Below are 16,747 nucleotides of genomic sequence, written 5' to 3'. Positions count from 1 at the left end.
GTGTGGGCAGTCCTTGTGTCCCTCCAGGCTGACGGAGGCAGCAGAGGCCCAGGGGGGTGGCTATCAGTTTTAAAGGTCAGACTGGCTAGGCCCACATGGTCTCTGGTGCTCAGTCACCTACCAGGGCACCTCCAAACCTCCACTTCTCCCTGTGTGGGGCAGAGGTATTATAATGTCGTAGTTAAGACCCCTAGATGGAGCCAGCTACTGAGTCCTGATATGGGCAAGGGGGACCAAGTGTTCACTTTGAGACACAGGAAGTTTGAGATGCCTTTTAGACACACAAGGGGGTATCACATAAGCCATTAGATATTCTAGTATCATTTTAAAAGAAGAAGTCAGAATTTAGAGATAAAGATTTGTAAGTCTTTAGCATAGCTGTGGTGCTTAAAGCCACAGAATTGAATGATTTCATTTAGGAGAGAGTGGAGACAAAAAGAGGGATCAAGAACTGCTGCATTAGTTACCTACTGCTGCATAACAAGTTGCTCCTGAACTTAGCAGCTTAAACAGAAAACACTTCTTATATCACACATGGACCAGGAATTTTGGAGCAGCTTAGCTGGGTGGTCTCATTAGGGTTGTGTAATAAAGGCTGCAGTCAAGCTGTTGGTTGGGGCTCTGGTCATTTGAGCTGGAGGATTGGCTTCCAAGATGGCTCCTTCTCAGGGTTCCTAACTAGATGTCTCAGTTCCCCACTGGCTATTGGCAGGGGACCTCAGCTCCTCACCACGTGGGCAGGTCGATAGGGCTGCTTGAGTTCCTTTGCAACATGGCAGCTGGCTTTCTCCTGAACAAGTGATCCGTGGGAGGGAGAAGCAAGCAGAAGCCACAGTTCCTTCATGACCTACCATGGGGAGTCACTGTCACTTCTGCCACATTCCATTCCTTAGTACAAGTCATGAAATACAGCCCGTAGTCCTGGGGAGGAGAGTCGATCTGTGGACACGTTTTAAAACTCCATGCCTGCCCTGAGGTTCCCTCGCATTCAGAGAGGCGTGGGGGCAGAGGAGCAGGCAAAGTCGACTGAGATGGAGTGGCCAGTGAGGTAGGAGGAGCCTGTGTCATAGGCCCCCATAAAGGGTCTGAGAGGCTGAGTGAACCAAGGATAGGAAAGCGCCCCTGGGTTTTGTCCCATGGCTTTGGTGGTGACCCTACCAAGAACAGGTTCACTGAACTCTGGACAAAAGACTTAAGGGTGAGTGGGAGGCGGTGTGGTTAAGTGGAGACAGCTCTTTTGAGAAGTGTATCTGTAGAGGGGAATAGAGAAATGGGGTGGGGCTGAAGAAGTGTGCAGGGCAAAGGGAGGAATTTTTTTTTATAGTAGATACAAGGTGTGTTTTCAGGCTGGTGGAAATGACCCAGTGAAAGGAGAAGGATGCAGGACCAACGATGCAAAGTCCATGAAAGGACAGAAGGGGTGTGGTCCCGGCAGGACCTCATAGGACACAGGGTGACCTCACATTGGTAATTGAGGAGGCTTATTATAGGGACTGTTTATAAATATGTGGACAGGATTTAGGGAAACCACAAGGAAAAGCGTGGTATCCTGGGCCTGAGGTCGTGAGAGGTGGGAGCAGTTTCAGGAACTGGACAGACAGACTGCATAGAGAGGGCCACCTGACAGAAGCTGTGGCTTTCATTCTGGGGACGCAGCCAGTCCACAGTGACCCGCAGAGAGGAAACCGAGGGACGTAAGACTCTGACCTCACTCTCACCACCATCCTCCCTCCTGCCACTGCTCCCCATTGGCGGAACCCCTGGAACCAGAGTCATTCTTCTGGGGCACGGAGCAGCATGGAGAAGGGAGGAGAGTAGATCCACATGTTAGCTTTTCCTCCCAGCTTACAAAAACACTCTTGACCTGTGTCAAATTATTAGTGCATCCTTTCCATTACAGCAAAATTCCTTGAATGAGTGATCTTTGCTTACCGTCGCCAATTCTTCTCCTCCCTTTCTCACTTGAACTCCTTCCAACCAGGCTTTCATTGTCAGCCTCTACTCCAGCTGCTCTTGTCAAGGTTACCAGCTGCCAAATATAATCTCCATTCTCAGGCCTCCTCTTACTTGACCTCTCCACAGCTTCTGAACACAGCTGAGTATTCCCTTCTCCTTGGAACACTTTCTTATCTTGGCTTCCACGACACCACACACTAGTGGGCCATCAGGCCACTCCTTCTCATGCTTCTTCAATGGTTTCTCCTGTTTCTCAGTATCTAAATCTTGAAGCCCCAAAGCTCAGTGCTTGCACTTAAAAATTCAGTTGATTTAAAGAAAAAAACTGATAGGGGTAGCAAAAAGGATGCGGCAAAATCATTAAAGTTGTATAGGAGTGAATGACCCTGGGGAAATGCCTTGGCAGCCAGACAAACATCAAAGGAGTCAAGGAGAGAGGAGCGAGTGCATGGGGGTTGAAAAGCTGATCCCTCTGCCCCCATCTCTTCTCTCTTCCACTCTAGGACAGAAATGTGAGCTGTGGCTCTGCGGCTGTGCCTTCACTCTCGCTGACGTCCTTCTGGGAGCCACCCTGCACCGCCTCAAGTTCCTGGGACTGTCCAAGAAATACTGGGAGGACGGCAGCCGGCCCAACCTGCAGTCCTTCTTTGAGAGGGTCCAGAAGCGCTTTGCCTTCCGGAAAGTTCTCGGCGACATTCATACCACTCTGCTCTCGGCCGTCATCCCCAATGCGTTCCGGCTGGTCAAGCGGAAACCGCCATCTTTCTTTGGGGCCTCCTTCCTCATGGGCTCCCTGGGCGGGATGGGCTATTTTGCCTACTGGTACCTCAAGAAAAAATACATCTAGAGCTGAGCCAGGCCTGGGCTTGGTGTCTGACTGTCAGTGTCTCTGTGCTGTGTGATCCCCAATGAGCTCTCAGTAATGCACTGTCTCATGAACACTTGGACAGCCCCTTCCCCACCCCGTGTTCGGAGTAATTCTATTGTCAATGTGAAAACATTCCATAGTTTAGAAGTAGACGTTGCCAATGCCGTGAGTTGAAGCCACGGCTCTACTAAAGGAGAGAAAGAGTGAGAGAGAGAACAGAAACAAAGCACGAATGCCTTTTCTTTTGATTCAAGGTCTCAAGATGGAACTGTGGGGACTGGTTAGGATCTGAGGTGAGTCCCAGGCCATTTCACCCATCAGGGCCCAGATTCTGGGAGGTGCTGGGGGCTCAGAGGGCCTGACCCCTCGCCTCCCCTTCCCTCTTGCCCAGGGAACTTTCCACAGGACAAAGCCAACATCAAGACTCAACTTCTTCTAAGTGGTACCTCTGGGTGGGGCTAGAGACCCGGAGACTCCATGGGAGGCCCGTGAAGATCGGAAGGGACTTCATTCTTCTCCTGGACGTGGACTGAGACAGCAGTGGCTCAAGCCAAGGCAGTGGCACCCAACCACCAAACCAGGACTGGGACGGACACCATGCGCACACCCTCATTCCCCTCCTGCCGTGGCCAGTGAGTTTGATGTGGCACTCTACCAGTAATCCCTGAAGGCAGCATCCATCATCCTCTTCCCACCTGGAGTTGATTTTTCCCACCATGTGAGGTGGACTTTCAGCAAAAGCCATGTTCACTATCTTAGAAGGTCAGTCCGGCCTGAGTGCAGGGGTGGGTCTGGAGGTGGATGAACCTCAAGTCCCTCTCCTAGCCTCTGCCAAAGCCATCTCCTTTAATGCCCACCTGTCCCATCACTTGTGGGGTGCCTCACATGCCCCACCATGCCACACACGGGGATCTCCTCACCTATGCTGCCCACCCTGGTCCTGTCTCACTTTCCTGTGCCTTTTGCATGTTGGGAGAAGGTCTGAGTGTCACTGCCTTTCACGCTTCGAAACCACTGAAAGCCCCCAATAAAGCATCCAGGAGAAGCAGTTGCTTTTCATTTGTAAACCTGTGTTGTCCATCTAGCTCTCATTTCCGAAGGCTGGGGTCAGAGGGGTGGAGACACTAGATTCAGCATCAGTGAGTTCAGGTTTCAAGATGATGAGTGTAGGGATGGCTCCCGGATAGACTTCGCAAAGTTCTGCTCTTGGCATAAACCCACCTCACTGGGACAGTGCTTCACAGTTTACAGAGCATGCTCACAGCCGTTTGCTTATGTAATGGCCTTTCAGGGGGCTCCCAGGGCACATGTCCCCACTATTTTCCCAGAGAAAAATGTGTTCAAATGCCCCAAGAGCATTAAACCAGAAGTATAATTTGTAGAACATAAGGCATAGTTTTATTTATTTTATTAAAACATATATGAACTTTTTCCAACAAGATGAAAAGAAAAGAATAGCCAGGGCCAAGACAGGGCAAGCACTTAGATACTAGAGGCATTATCTAACGCTGTCCACCCCTTGGCTACTTAAACATCCACACAGACCCTCCCACTCATAATTGAACTCCACTCATGGACAATAACATCATGCTTAATCCTAACGGGACCAATGCTCTCCTGAAATGAGGATACAACTTCTCTAAAAATGAGACCCACAAAGCCCCACAGGTCAGTAACATCACTCTGGATGATGTCGGAGTCTCTTTTTGGTCCACCTCTAGTCCTAGAGATCACCTATAGAGGCACACCTCAATATACTGTAATATATAGATTAAAACATCAATTTAGCCATCACCAGTAATCCTTATATGCAATATATGCACATATATGACAAGCAGGAAAGAAAACACTCATAGTTGCTTCAGCCCTCATTTCTGTAATTGATCCTAAGGCCATTGTTGATATTTATAATTTCTCTTTTTTTCCACTAGCTATTCTATGTGTGTGTGTGTTTGTCTGTTTGTTTTGCCCACAGCCAGGACCTCATATTTGGGGTATTTTACTGGTGAAATGATTCAGACTTGGGCTGTTGTAGTCTTCTATTAATCTTTTACTGTTGGATGTGGAAGTAGAACGGGGCACCCAGAGAATCCTCTAGTTCCCGTATAGTCTTCCATGCCACCACTGAAGCAGCAATCCAATTTACTCTTGGTGATCAGACCAATCATGCAGCCAGTAGAGTAACCTACTTCTTTGCCTTTGGTTGCAATGGTATGAGGAGCTCAAAATGGCTGAGTGGCAATCAATGTTTTCCTTAATAGAAGCATTCCTTCCTTGAGAACTATAATATCTAGCCATCAAGGTCCAAAGTTTTAGGGATGGAAAGCAACATTTTTGTGAATGGGTTTTGTGCAATAGTGGAAGTAGTCCCTCCCATTTCCACCTCAGCATTGCTGGATCCATGTTTTCTGCATGTGGAGAAACAGCACTATGGTTGGTACAAAGTATATGATGTATCCTGTAGACAGCATCCCAACATTGCAGTGTCTCCCAGGTGGCCATCTCAGTTTTCTATAAGTCTGTTGCTTCTAAATAAGACCAGAAAATTCCATAGGTATAATCACACTGCTACATTTATTTTACTATAATGTTACCTCTTTGGTCAAGAAGCAGTATTGTATGGAATATCAAGACTGAAACCAAGTCTCCCTCTCTAAAATCATTATTTTTTTTAAAGTAACACTTCTCCCCAAATATTTTTATTCCTAGTTGGTTGAGTCTGCAGATGCAAAACCTGCAGATAGGGAGGGCCGACTGTATTGCTTGAAGTTCTGTTCACTGAAAGGATTTCCCTTCTCCAATGTCTTTCAGGGCCTTCCTATAGTGCTGCAACCATCCACTTCCAATTGGTTCCAGGCCTGAGCTTTTTCTTCCTCCATCAATTGATCACAGGGTATTTGTTATGGGGCCTTAGATATTGACTGAGGAAGCGTTGGCAATGTGGCAGGAATAGGTGACAGTCTCACTTGATGATAGAATGCTGTGGTACATGTCTAGCTTTATAACTTGATGGATCAGATGACACCCAGTCCATGATGGGCAGCTCAGGTTGCATAGACACTTGGTGTCTCCTGGTCAGGTGTTAGGTCTCTACCACAGCCCAGTAGCAAGCCAGTCACTATACACTGAGTGGCCAGATTATTATGATCTCTGAACGAATAATAATCTGGCCACTCAGTATATATTAGAGGACTGGTGCATGAATTTGTGCATGGGTGGGGTCTGGCCAGGAGGAGGAAACATGGGTGGTTGGCCAGCCTGCCTGCTGGTCAAACTCCTGGTTGAGGGGACAATTTGCATATTAGCCTTTTATTATATAGAATATACACTGAGTGGCCAGATTATTATGCATTCAGAGATCATCATAATCTGGCCACTCAGTGTATTTTAAAGGAATAATTGTTATTTGTAGAAGAGGACATGACTTTGTTCCAATTCCTAGAGATGGGCAGAGATTTTCCTATTAGGGCTTGCTGGGGGCTAAAAGGAAATATAAATTTTAAATATCATAAACTTAAACACCATTGGATCGACTGGGTCATGTGGCTCAATTGGCAGAGCATCTTGCACTGTGGCCTAAATCTGCTTTGGGACCCATTCAAAATTGGCTGTCCTATGTATGGGTTACTCAGTGAATGGTTTGGAGCAGCACACAATTGCATGTACATTCCCTTCCAAATCCAAAGAGGGCTACCAGTTGTGTTTTTTTCTTAGGATAGGAGCAGCAACTTGCCTTTTACTTGGAAGGGATAACCTGACATTTCCTAACCTCTAGGTCCCTAGGTGCCAGGCTTCTGAATGTCCATGGGCTTTATATACCACCTTCTGGCATGCCTGGGTCTTCCTAAAGCATCTGGTGTACCTGCTATTTCCTGCTCACCGGTACAGCAAGATGTCGTCAGTGTGGTGGATCAGTGTTTTCTTAGGGGACATCAGAATAATCCAGGTCTCCACAGACTAGATCAGTAGTTACCAACCTTTCGGACCTCACGGACCACCAGTGGTCCGCGGACACCGGTTGGCGACCGCTGGACTAGATGATGCCAGCGAACAGAAAAGCTGACACGTACTGTAAGAAAGTGAAGATGTGCTGCTTACTCCTGCCCTGCCGAGTAGAGCTCAGGGCTTTTGGTGGCCCCCACTGATAGAATAACATTTTCCAGACCAAGCGCTGAATGCAAAGTGTCAAAGACTACGCTGATTTGCTTTCATATGGAAACCGCATCCGAAAAAACTGTACCACCTGATGGAGTTACAGTGCCCAGGCTTCTGAGAGAGACACTCATTAGGTAAAGATAGATCTCCTCAATAATAAGCAGCCCTCATAGATGCACGATATTTTAAAGCTTATAAAATATTTTCCCATCTATGATTTCATTAAGCCAGCCAAAGACTAGTGAGGTAGAATGATCCCCCTTTCATAGATGAGTAACAAGCCCAGAGAAGCTAAGTGACTTGCCTAAGATCCACAGCTGAGGAGTGGGTAGGCAGGATTTGGATGCAGTCTACTTGCTCAAGTCCAATGCCTCCAAAACTCCAGATTAGAGTCCGTTTATACCCCCACCCACTCACCCCTGCCTCAGTCCCCAGCTGCACAGGGATACCTGGCAAACACAGCATGCTCAGCCGATGCAAGTAGAGGCAAGAAGGGATGAAAGGAGTGGCTGGGAAATGGGCCACAGCAGCGTGGTAGGGCAAGGCCTGAGTAACTTTGCTCCAGTAATTAAGATGCTAATCAAGGTGGCTCCCAGGCACCCCCACCTACTTACCTCCTGAGCACTCAGACACATTCCCCAGGCAGCCAAAGCAGAGAAGACGGGAAGTAACAAGGCTCCATGATAAGGCTTCCAGCTCAGTTCCCCCAAAACATGCAGCCTGGAAACCAAGACCAGGCAGCCCTTGGATTGCCTGTGAATAGACAGCACCTCAAAGTGGGGGGGGGGGGGGGGGGAGAGGGGGGAATGCTTTCCTTTGGCCAAAAGGACCCCATGGATACAACTGTCCTCTCCTGGAAAACTTGTCTCTTGCTCTCCCTCACCCTCTAGTTAATCTGGAAACCAGAATGCTGCCTTAGGGACTCGGTTTCCATGCTAGACCATCGGGACATGGCCTTCCCCATTCATTGACTACATTTTAACTACCTCTGAGTGGATCAAAATGGGAACACCCACTGGTATGGGGTTTCTCTGTCTTGATTTTAAAGTGGTTACAGTAATGAGGGCACATTAGGGACTTACTGTGCACTTGAAAGACATTCATATAGCACCACATATATACTAGGTCCTGTTCTAAGCACTTTACAAGTATCAATTCAATTAGTCCTCAAATAGCTCTATGAGGTAGGTACGTACATTACCCCCATTTTACAGATGAGGAATCAAGGCGTAGATGTTAAGGAACTGTTGCAGGTGACACAGCCAGTGTGTATGGCAGAGCCAGAATTAGAACCCAGGCAGTCTGGCTTGAGTCCATGCCAACCTCCCCCACTCCTTTGCTTGTCTAAGAGCTTTGTGTAAATTATCTCTGCCTGAGCTGTGACAATGTTAGCCCTTTGCACTCGCTTTTTTCTCGAGCTGCTACCGATGCTAACCGTGTCGAGTCACACTCAACATCCAAGTGCAAAAGGTTAGGGCAGTTTGGGGGGGCACTCTGCTTTTGAGCCCAGCACCCTGTTTGGAGTTGTTCATTTTATTGTCTGTGCCCAACTAGAGTGTAAACCCCCTGAAAGCACCATGGCTCTTCGAATGAATGCGGTGCCTAGCACAGTGCCTGGTTTACTTGAAGCTCCTCAATTATTGGGGCAGTGAATGTTGAAAGAGGTGAGGCACTATCACCCCGTTTACAGAGGCTCAAAGAGACTAACTTGTTTGAGGGCACACAGCTGTAAGTTACAGTCAGCACAAAACCAAGTCTTCCTGCCACCAAATTCCACACTGAATATAACATTTATTCTTTGTAATGACTGCATTACATTGCTAATACAGTTACCATAATTTAACTGATTGGCATTTGAGCTGACAATTTTTCACTGTAACAGAGCTGCATAAAATCTTTGTACTTATCTTTGTCTACTTCTACAAGCCTTTCCATAGCCCAAATCCTAGACTGAGATTGTTGGGTCTACACAGTTCAAGTTTGGATACTTACTAGGTTACCATTTAAACAGGTTGTACCAATTTACCACCACACCTCAAGGTATGAAAGTACCTGTTTTCTGTGCTGGTGTTCAACTTTAAAACTTGCCAGAGAGGACAATTTCTGAAGATGACTATACTGCACAAGGGTTTCTCTTCACAGAAACTACCTTCTCCTTAATAGCTATCAAAAATGGTTTTATTTTGGAGACTTAAGAAGACTTCTATAGGTCACCCCTCTGGGAACTAGGTTCAGCTTCCCTCGTCCAGAAACCCCATATGAACCCATGCAAAGGTCTGAACTACAACAGGCTGCCATCGCAGAGAAAGGGGGGTGGGGGGGCGGGGGCTGTGATAAGTGCATCCAGAGGGCCGCTCCTCCGTCACTTGCCCAGGAAACCAGCTGCCACCTCAGCTCTGAGTGGGAGTTTCTTTTCATGTTGTTTCCTAAAATAGAAGTCATAACCAGCTTGGAAGAACTTGTCATCAAACAGCACAGAGAAACAGAGTAGAGTAGGAGAGTTGGTGAGGTTATTCAATCCACTACCATCATTTATCAGCTACGGAAATTGAGACCCAGAGATGTTGAGTCATTGATTCAAGGTCACACAGAAAACCAGAAAAAGCAGTGGTGGGACCCGGCTCACACAGTCCTGTCAGTCTGCCTTTCTTCCATCTCCGTTGCTTTTGAAAATGATGGGAGAGTTAGGTTTCCTGGGAAGGGACATCTGAATAAAAATTATGGCAGCATAGCTATGAGTCCTTAGGCATGTTGTTCTTACTTCCTTGGATGCCCTTCTCTGCCTAACTGCTTGTACTCCTCCTCATCCTTCAAGGCCCAAAAGAATTGTTAGGTTCTGTGAAAACATTCCCTCATTTCCTAGCGCAGCTGGTTGTCCATTGCTTTCTGTTCCCATGCCCTGACCTTAACCAGCACTCAGACACTTTATGGTGAAAATTCCTCGAAGGTATAGGTGTATCAAATTTACCTTTGCAACCCCAGCACACACCTTAGGCTCCAAAGGGACTGACTTTGGACCACAAAGTCCAAGAGGGGGGAAATCTATCATCCTTCCCAGCTCCTGGCTCACAGTATGAACTCCAGAAGGGTTCATTGCTACTGAAAGAATCTGAACAGGAAAGTTGCTGTGTGAGGAGATTCTAATCCTGGAGCCATTGAGCTTTCGACAGACACTGCCTGGGGTTGCCCAAGTAGGTCAGGCTGGCAAATGAGTGGGCACTAAAAGGCACAAATAGCCTTCACCCGCATCTAGGTCTCCAGGGCTCTGAGGCACTTTCAAAGATGACCTCATTTGCGTGAACTTTGTAAATGCTCTTTGGTGTTATTTCCATGAGGCTTACCTCTTCTCCTGCCAAGAAAACTGCTCCCGCATCTGGCTGATCCCGAGGCCAGGACTCCAAGACACGGATATGGTGGAGGGAGGGAGTAAATCAAGCTAAATATATGACTGAACACATATTTAGTTTACAGGACTTAGGAGAAAAAAATAAAATTAACTACAGCCATGAAATACTCTATATACAATGAGTAGCTCAACAAAGAATGAATGCTACTTTCATAAAGTGAGCTGAGCTGTACTGGTTGCAGACTTCCTTGAAGGTATTAGAAAGGAACACACAGAAGCTGGAATGTGGTATTTCATTATCTCCAGTTTACTTAATTTGCTTGTTTACACATAGGATCTGTGTGTATATAACAGTGGCAAGAGCCATTCTCTAAATACAATCTGGTACTCAGACTATGACAGATGCGTGTGGAAAACGAGGCGTCAGTAAATGAACCTCCATGTGGAAAGGCAAAACCAGCATGGCAGTATTCTGTGATCACAGATGCCCTCAAAAGCCTCTTGTTCAGCGCCTGGGGACAACACACTTTTCAAAAGACAATGAAGCCCATTTCAACAGGAGAGACAGACCCCCAAATGGCATTCAAAAGATGTTAGTTTCCCTGCCTTCTCTGGAGGAGCCAAAAAGTTTTAAAGGGCTTAATCAAGAAAAAGGGGTAGGGGACTATACATGCGCTGGGCATTTTACACGCATCATGTCCCTGAATCCTAACAGCATCACCTCTGTATTACATGAGGAAAATGAGGCTTGCCCATGGTCAGATGGCTCTCAGCAGTGGTGTCAAGAGTTGAACCCACATCTCGTTGGCTTAAGCCCAAACTCAGCTGCGCCAAAGTGTCTCACATAGGGACAGAGGGCACGCTCCCAAGAAAAAGGCAAGGGTGCTACGAATGAACAGGAAGCAGTGGAAGACTAATCAATGTACAAGGCTCAGTAATGGATACTTTCTGCAGAGGTTTTTGTTGTTGTTTTTATTCCCCTGCAGAATTATTGAATGCTGCGCTTGAATCAGACCCAGACCAGAAAAATGTCTAGAGATTTAAGTGTGACAAATGAACTTCTGGAGTCACCTTGTGCCTGTTGCCTTTTGGTGCTGAACATGAAACTCTGGAGAGATTTCAATCCCTTCCACAAGCTCCTGCTACCTACCCCACCCCCCCCCACTCCCACCCCACTCCCACTCCACAGAGCAAAAATAACCTCCTGGGGCCACTGCCCTTTACCAGTGCTCCCAAAGCACCAGGGTGACACCTCCAAACTTTCACTGCCAGTGTTTCTGTTACCTTCTTCGGGTACAAGGTAACACACTCCACTTTTTTTTTTTTTAATAATTTATTTTTTAATTGGTTTCAGAGAGGAAAGGAGAGGGAGAGGTAGAAACATCAATGGTGAGAGAGAATCATCGATCGGCTGCCTCTTGCAAATCCCACACTGAGGATCAAGACCGCAACTCGGGCATGTGCCCTGACGGGGAATCAAACCCTGACCTCTTGGTTCATAGGTTGATGCTCAACCAGTGAGCCACACCAGCCCCGGGCCACCTCACATTTTGATTGATACAAGGTAACTTGCAGCTCAACTGGATACAAAGGGGATACGAACATCATATTTTAAATATATCACTATATGAAATACAATTTACCCTGAAGGTTTTCCAGAGCTCAAGCTCCTAACAACCTGAACTTGAGTTAAGCCAGTGAGTGCAGTGCTTATCTGTATGCTATTAACTGGGGGGTAATGGGGGCATCAAAGAAGCTTCAAAGGATTATCCACTATGCAAGGGGTTCAGTTTGAAAGGCTTAAGGAGACAGCCTGGGGGAGAGGAACGGGGTGTCTTATCACAGAGCATATAACTGTGCCTTTGTGAGGTGGAGATGACAGGATTTCTAATCCTTCCCAGCATTCTCACAGTCAAGACCACAGAATCACAAGGCGGGAAATTAAGAAGGGCTGCAAAGGGGACAGAAAAGGTGGTTTCAAGACCAATAGAATAGGCCCAGGTTTGGTTTGCCTTTGATGGTGGTACAGATAAGAGGAGGGTGGAACCAAAGTCATGCCATAATTTGATAAGGACATCTGTGCAAACAGCTTAGTTTCTTGCCATCAAAGGCAATGGAAGACATTCTCCTTCACTTCTGACTTATCATAATCATATCCAAAAGGTAAAAATGCCATAGGCCACAGCAAATGATCAACATACACATGACTCTGAAGCACAGGTCAGTCTACACCAATGACATGTGGTCAGGAAAGTTTCAGTGCAATTGCACATTTTGTAAAATTACTCTGACTTGGCTTAAAATTGATCAAGTTGTTATTAAAATGTCTACTTCCTGGTTTTATTCTTAACAGAGAAAACAGCCTCACAAGGTGGAATTTAATACCATAAGCCAAGAGTTTGGTTTATAAAAAGCTAGTGTTCTAAAAAAAAAAAACCAACCTCAAAGCAATCTACACACATGTGCCAAAGTGCAGCAGTGGAGTTGTGAGTTAGTTTCAGGAGTTTTGTCAACAAAGAACAAACGCATAGTTGTTATTAAAAACTATAAAGCATTCACTCAAAATATAAGAAAGAAACGTTAGCCTTATTGCTCCAAACTCCAATATATAGAGTAGACAACATGACGGAAAATTATCACTGTTCATGACATGAAAATCATCCAACATTCACTTGGAGAGGCACTCCAGTTTAAGTGTTTTGATAGCTAATCACAAGCCAGTTGTAATATTGAACATTCCACAGATGAAACAAATACTAAAACCATTGTCTTTCAGGCAACAGTTGGTTATTTTGTCCAGAGAGAAATATTGTTAAATAACAGCATCAACAGCCACTAAAACAAAAGGAAACTAGAATCAGGGAGAGAACAATGGCAGCAGAGGAGTCCCGAGACCCTGGCCTCCCCTTCAGCCACACAAAGGAGGCTTTCCTGATTCTGCACTCTCACTGAGCCTAAGTGCCCGCTAGGGACAAAAGGGACAGTCCAGATTAAGGTCAAGTCTTGCCAGGGACAAAAAGTGCCTAACTGGAAATGGTGGTGCTTGTGACACACAGGGACGTCGCCAGGAACAGTCTGGGGAGTGAACTCACTCCCCAGACTCCACCATCACCCACCAAAACTGCCTGGTAAGCTTCCTCTCTGATGTAGGATCAATAATTTAGTCAAATGACTCAGAAAAATAAATGAAAAATATATTACCCATTGTCCTGCTGTCACTCCTTTTGTTTCTCTTTTATTTCTTATAACTGTCTTGCTTCAAATTCAAACTAGTGGTCTGGGGAGGAAGTCCTGGGGAAAAAGATTTCAGATACCAAGACCCGTATGTCCCGTACCAGCCCAGCACACCGAACAGGGTGCCAAACACTTTCTGGGACAGGTTGTGGAAATAAACGGCAGTGCACAGGAACATCCACACCCAAATGAAGGTCAGGAAGCCCAGGGCGACGACCAGGGTGGTGATGGCGGTGTGGAGGCAGTGGCTTCGGTCCGTCTTCACCTCATGCAGCACAGCCATCTCCTCCACAATCATGAGGGCACAGAAGGTCAGCAGGAAGGAGTGGCCTGAGATGTCAAAGCCATGCCAAAAGCCCCCTTCCCGGTGGCACTGCTGCTTATTCTGGTGCTCCTTTCGGATCCCTTCCAGGGCTGGGGACTGGTAGCAGCTGCCCGTGTAGTGTTCCACACTGGAGAAGATGACGGTGCAGACGTACCAGATGGCCGTGCCCACAAGCAGGGTGCTCAACCGCCGCAGGACCAGGCCAGCCTTGCCTGTCAGGTGATAGTTGGTGAGGGCAATGAAAGGCAGGAGGAGGCAGACGGTCCAGCCCCAGGCCACTTTGACAAAATACCTGGCAGAGGAGGAGAGTGGAAGTGAAGAGAAGGCACGTGGCAGAGAGGAAACAATGTCACAACCCAGGTCTCTAGACTCTCAAGGGAGGGGAACATGAGAAAAGTTGATAAAAGCTACAGATGAAAACTTACTAAATACTTTAAATGTATTAACTATTTAGTCCTTAACAACTGTATATGGTAAGGGACTGTTTTTTTTAAAAAATATATTTTATTGATTTTTTTACAGAGAGGAAGAGAGAGGGATTGAGAGTTAGAAACATCAATGAGAGAAACATCGATCAGCTGCCTCTTGCACACCCCCTACTGGGGATGTGCCCGCAACCAAGGTACATGCCCTTGACTGGAATCAAACCTGGGACCCTTGAGTCCGCAGGCCGACGCTCTATCCACTGAGCCAAACCGGTTTCGGTGGTAAGGGACTGTTTTTATCCCCATTTACAGACAAGAAAACTGAGGCCCAGAGAGGTATCCTGCCTAAAGTGGAGATCACAAGTCGTGGAGCTGGGTCTGTGATCGTAAGCACTATGCTATTTGCTCAGGAAAGTAATAATAATTGAGCATCCACCATATGGCAAGAGCTTTCACCTACCTTCACTTTCCCACAGAACACTCACCCTCCCTGGGAGGAAGGTATCATTTTCCCCATTTTATAGGGAAAGAATCTGAGACTCAGAAAAGTTGAAAAACTCGCCCAGGGTCATACTCACACAACCCACAAGCACAGATGAAACCAAGGTTTGGCCAGTCCCAAAGCCCATGCTTTTTCTACACCAGGGTTCCTTCCTGTGTGGCAGAAAATGATCTCGGAAAAGAGCTTGACTTCACACTAGAAGATCCAGACTCAAATCCTGACCCTGACTTACTTATTGCCACACTTCTCTAGGCCTCTTTCCTCGGCGGTCAAATAGAACTGAGGGAACCCAGTGATTTTTTAAAATCCCTTTCTGAGCCAATGATTCGCTGGTTCCTTTCCATGAATTAGCACAGACGCTTGGTACAAAATGCCAGAATCCATGGCTACTGGCAAACGACAGGGACTTGTCGGCCAGGCTGCTTGGCTCCCCACTCACCCAGGCCAGATAAAGCAGCAGTTGCCTCGTCTGCCTCCCCAGTGCTGTCAAAGGTGGCTGACCTGGGGACCAGCGGCAAGAGGCAGGAGACTTGGGGCGACTACCACTCTCATAATCTATTCTTAGTCCAGCCTCCACATGGGTGAGGAAGGAAGGTGGCCAAGGACAGGACAACCCTTTCCTGGGTTCCAACGGTTCCAAAGGCCTATCCTAAATGTTTTCCCTGAGACTAATACAGATCTTGCCAGAGCCAACACCTGTCAGGCATCTGGCGAAACTGCTCGGGACAGAGGCCAGGGTTTTAAGTAGATACTGAAGTTGGGTTGGAGAGATGCTGCTGACACTGTAATTCTAAAGAATCTAGGGCCACATCAAGGAAGAAATAGCATCGTTCAGAGTTTACCTACTGCAGTAGTGTTTTTGTGCAATAGTCCAGGAGGAGAGAGAGAGAGAGAGAGAGAGAGAGAGAGAGAGAGAGAGAGAGAGAGAAGGAGAAGGAAAATAAAGAGAAAAGAAAAGAGAGAAAAGAAAGGAAGGAAGGAAGGAAAGGAAGGAAGGAAGGAAGGAAGGAAGGGAGGGAGGGAAGCAAAAGGAGTGGGTGCAGTTAAGGCGGTATCGCAAAGAGCCCAGCTGGATTGCTTTCCTGGGTCACTGCCACGAACTTTGAGTGGCTGGGAAAGTCCAAGGAGATCCAGGGGAAAGGGCATAGCCTGGAGGGTTCCACTCCTCCGAGGTTATCTTGCAGTGCGGGCTCCGTCCTAGGCTGGGACAAGGCTCTCAAAGCGGAGGGGGGACAGGTCTTTCACAGGTGGTGATGGAATTGTCAGAAGCTGGGGGAACTGGGGTTAGGGTGGAGGCATGGGGACTGACACCGGCAGGCAGTAGGGAGGGGGCATCTCCCCCAGGGTAGGGGCCAACTCCTGACTCCAAGGGGAGGTGGGGGGAGCAGCGAGGCTGGTTCACCCCGCTCCCCGCCCTGCGCTCCTACATACACAGTCACACACCACCCTGCTCGTCACCTGCCCAGGCTGTCCTGTTTGGGTGTGCACACCGAACTGCTAGCGACACTAGCTATGCCGGGGTCCCTCGGCCGCGACACGCGTGCAGGTGCTCTCGCGATTGAGAGGACTCCCCCTTCCACTCACTCGTCCGTCAGAGCAGCTAGCCCCCAGCTCTGGCCGAGGCGACAGCTGGCCGGCTATGGCGGGGGGGCAGGAGAGGACCCAGGGCGCACTCACACGTTGAGGACGTTGCGCTTGTTGCTGAGGTAGCTCTCGGGCAGCGGGGAGAGCTCCTTGAGAAGGGAGCCCGCCAGCATGGAGGCCACCAGCGCCCAGGGCAGGTAGCGCCGCACGGCCACCCGCACCAGCGTCCCCCTGAGGAACCACGCGCAGCGCTCTACGTGCTCCATGCCGGACCTCGTCGGCCACCGTCCGCCGGCCTGTGCGCTCTCGGCCACCGTCACGCCCTTAGCCCAGCCCGGAACGCCCCCTCCCT

General features: G+C 47.8%; 2 protein-coding genes across 6 annotated transcripts in view; one reads left to right on the top strand and one right to left on the bottom strand.

Moving 5' to 3' along the window:
* Positions 1–2,834, top strand: part of GDAP1L1 (ganglioside induced differentiation associated protein 1 like 1) — a 36,436-nt gene extending 33,602 nt beyond the window's left edge. For all 4 annotated transcript variants that reach the window (XM_054724408.1, XM_054724409.1, XM_028137174.2 and 1 more), the window contains one exon: positions 2,460–2,834. In XM_054724408.1, coding sequence (XP_054580383.1) covers positions 2,460–2,803 — 344 coding nt within the window. In that variant the 3' untranslated portion in view covers positions 2,804–2,834. The remainder of the gene's footprint in view (positions 1–2,459) is intronic.
* Positions 2,835–4,199: 1,365 nt separating this feature from the next.
* On the bottom strand, positions 4,200–16,700 carry FITM2 (fat storage inducing transmembrane protein 2). 2 transcript variants are annotated; one of them, XM_054724410.1, is made up of 3 exons: positions 16,489–16,700; positions 13,527–14,176; positions 4,200–5,352 (listed from the first exon to the last, which is right to left on the bottom strand). In XM_054724410.1, exons 1-2 carry the CDS (start codon positions 16,659–16,661, stop codon positions 13,561–13,563), a joined length of 789 nt encoding a protein of 262 aa, XP_054580385.1. In that variant the 5' UTR covers positions 16,662–16,700; the 3' UTR covers positions 4,200–5,352; positions 13,527–13,560. The 2 variants fall into 2 exon arrangements, with proteins under 2 accessions (XP_054580385.1, XP_027993010.1); XM_028137209.2 differs by lacking the exon at positions 4,200–5,352 and adding an exon at positions 12,353–13,160.
* Between the last annotated feature and the right edge of the window lie 47 nt (positions 16,701–16,747).

This window comes from Eptesicus fuscus, chromosome 12 (assembly GCF_027574615.1).
Source record: "Eptesicus fuscus isolate TK198812 chromosome 12, DD_ASM_mEF_20220401, whole genome shotgun sequence".
Taxonomy (NCBI): Eukaryota; Metazoa; Chordata; class Mammalia; order Chiroptera; family Vespertilionidae; genus Eptesicus; species Eptesicus fuscus.
The sequence above is the reverse complement of the archived record's forward strand: the minus strand, read 5'-3'. Positions and strand labels throughout refer to the sequence as shown.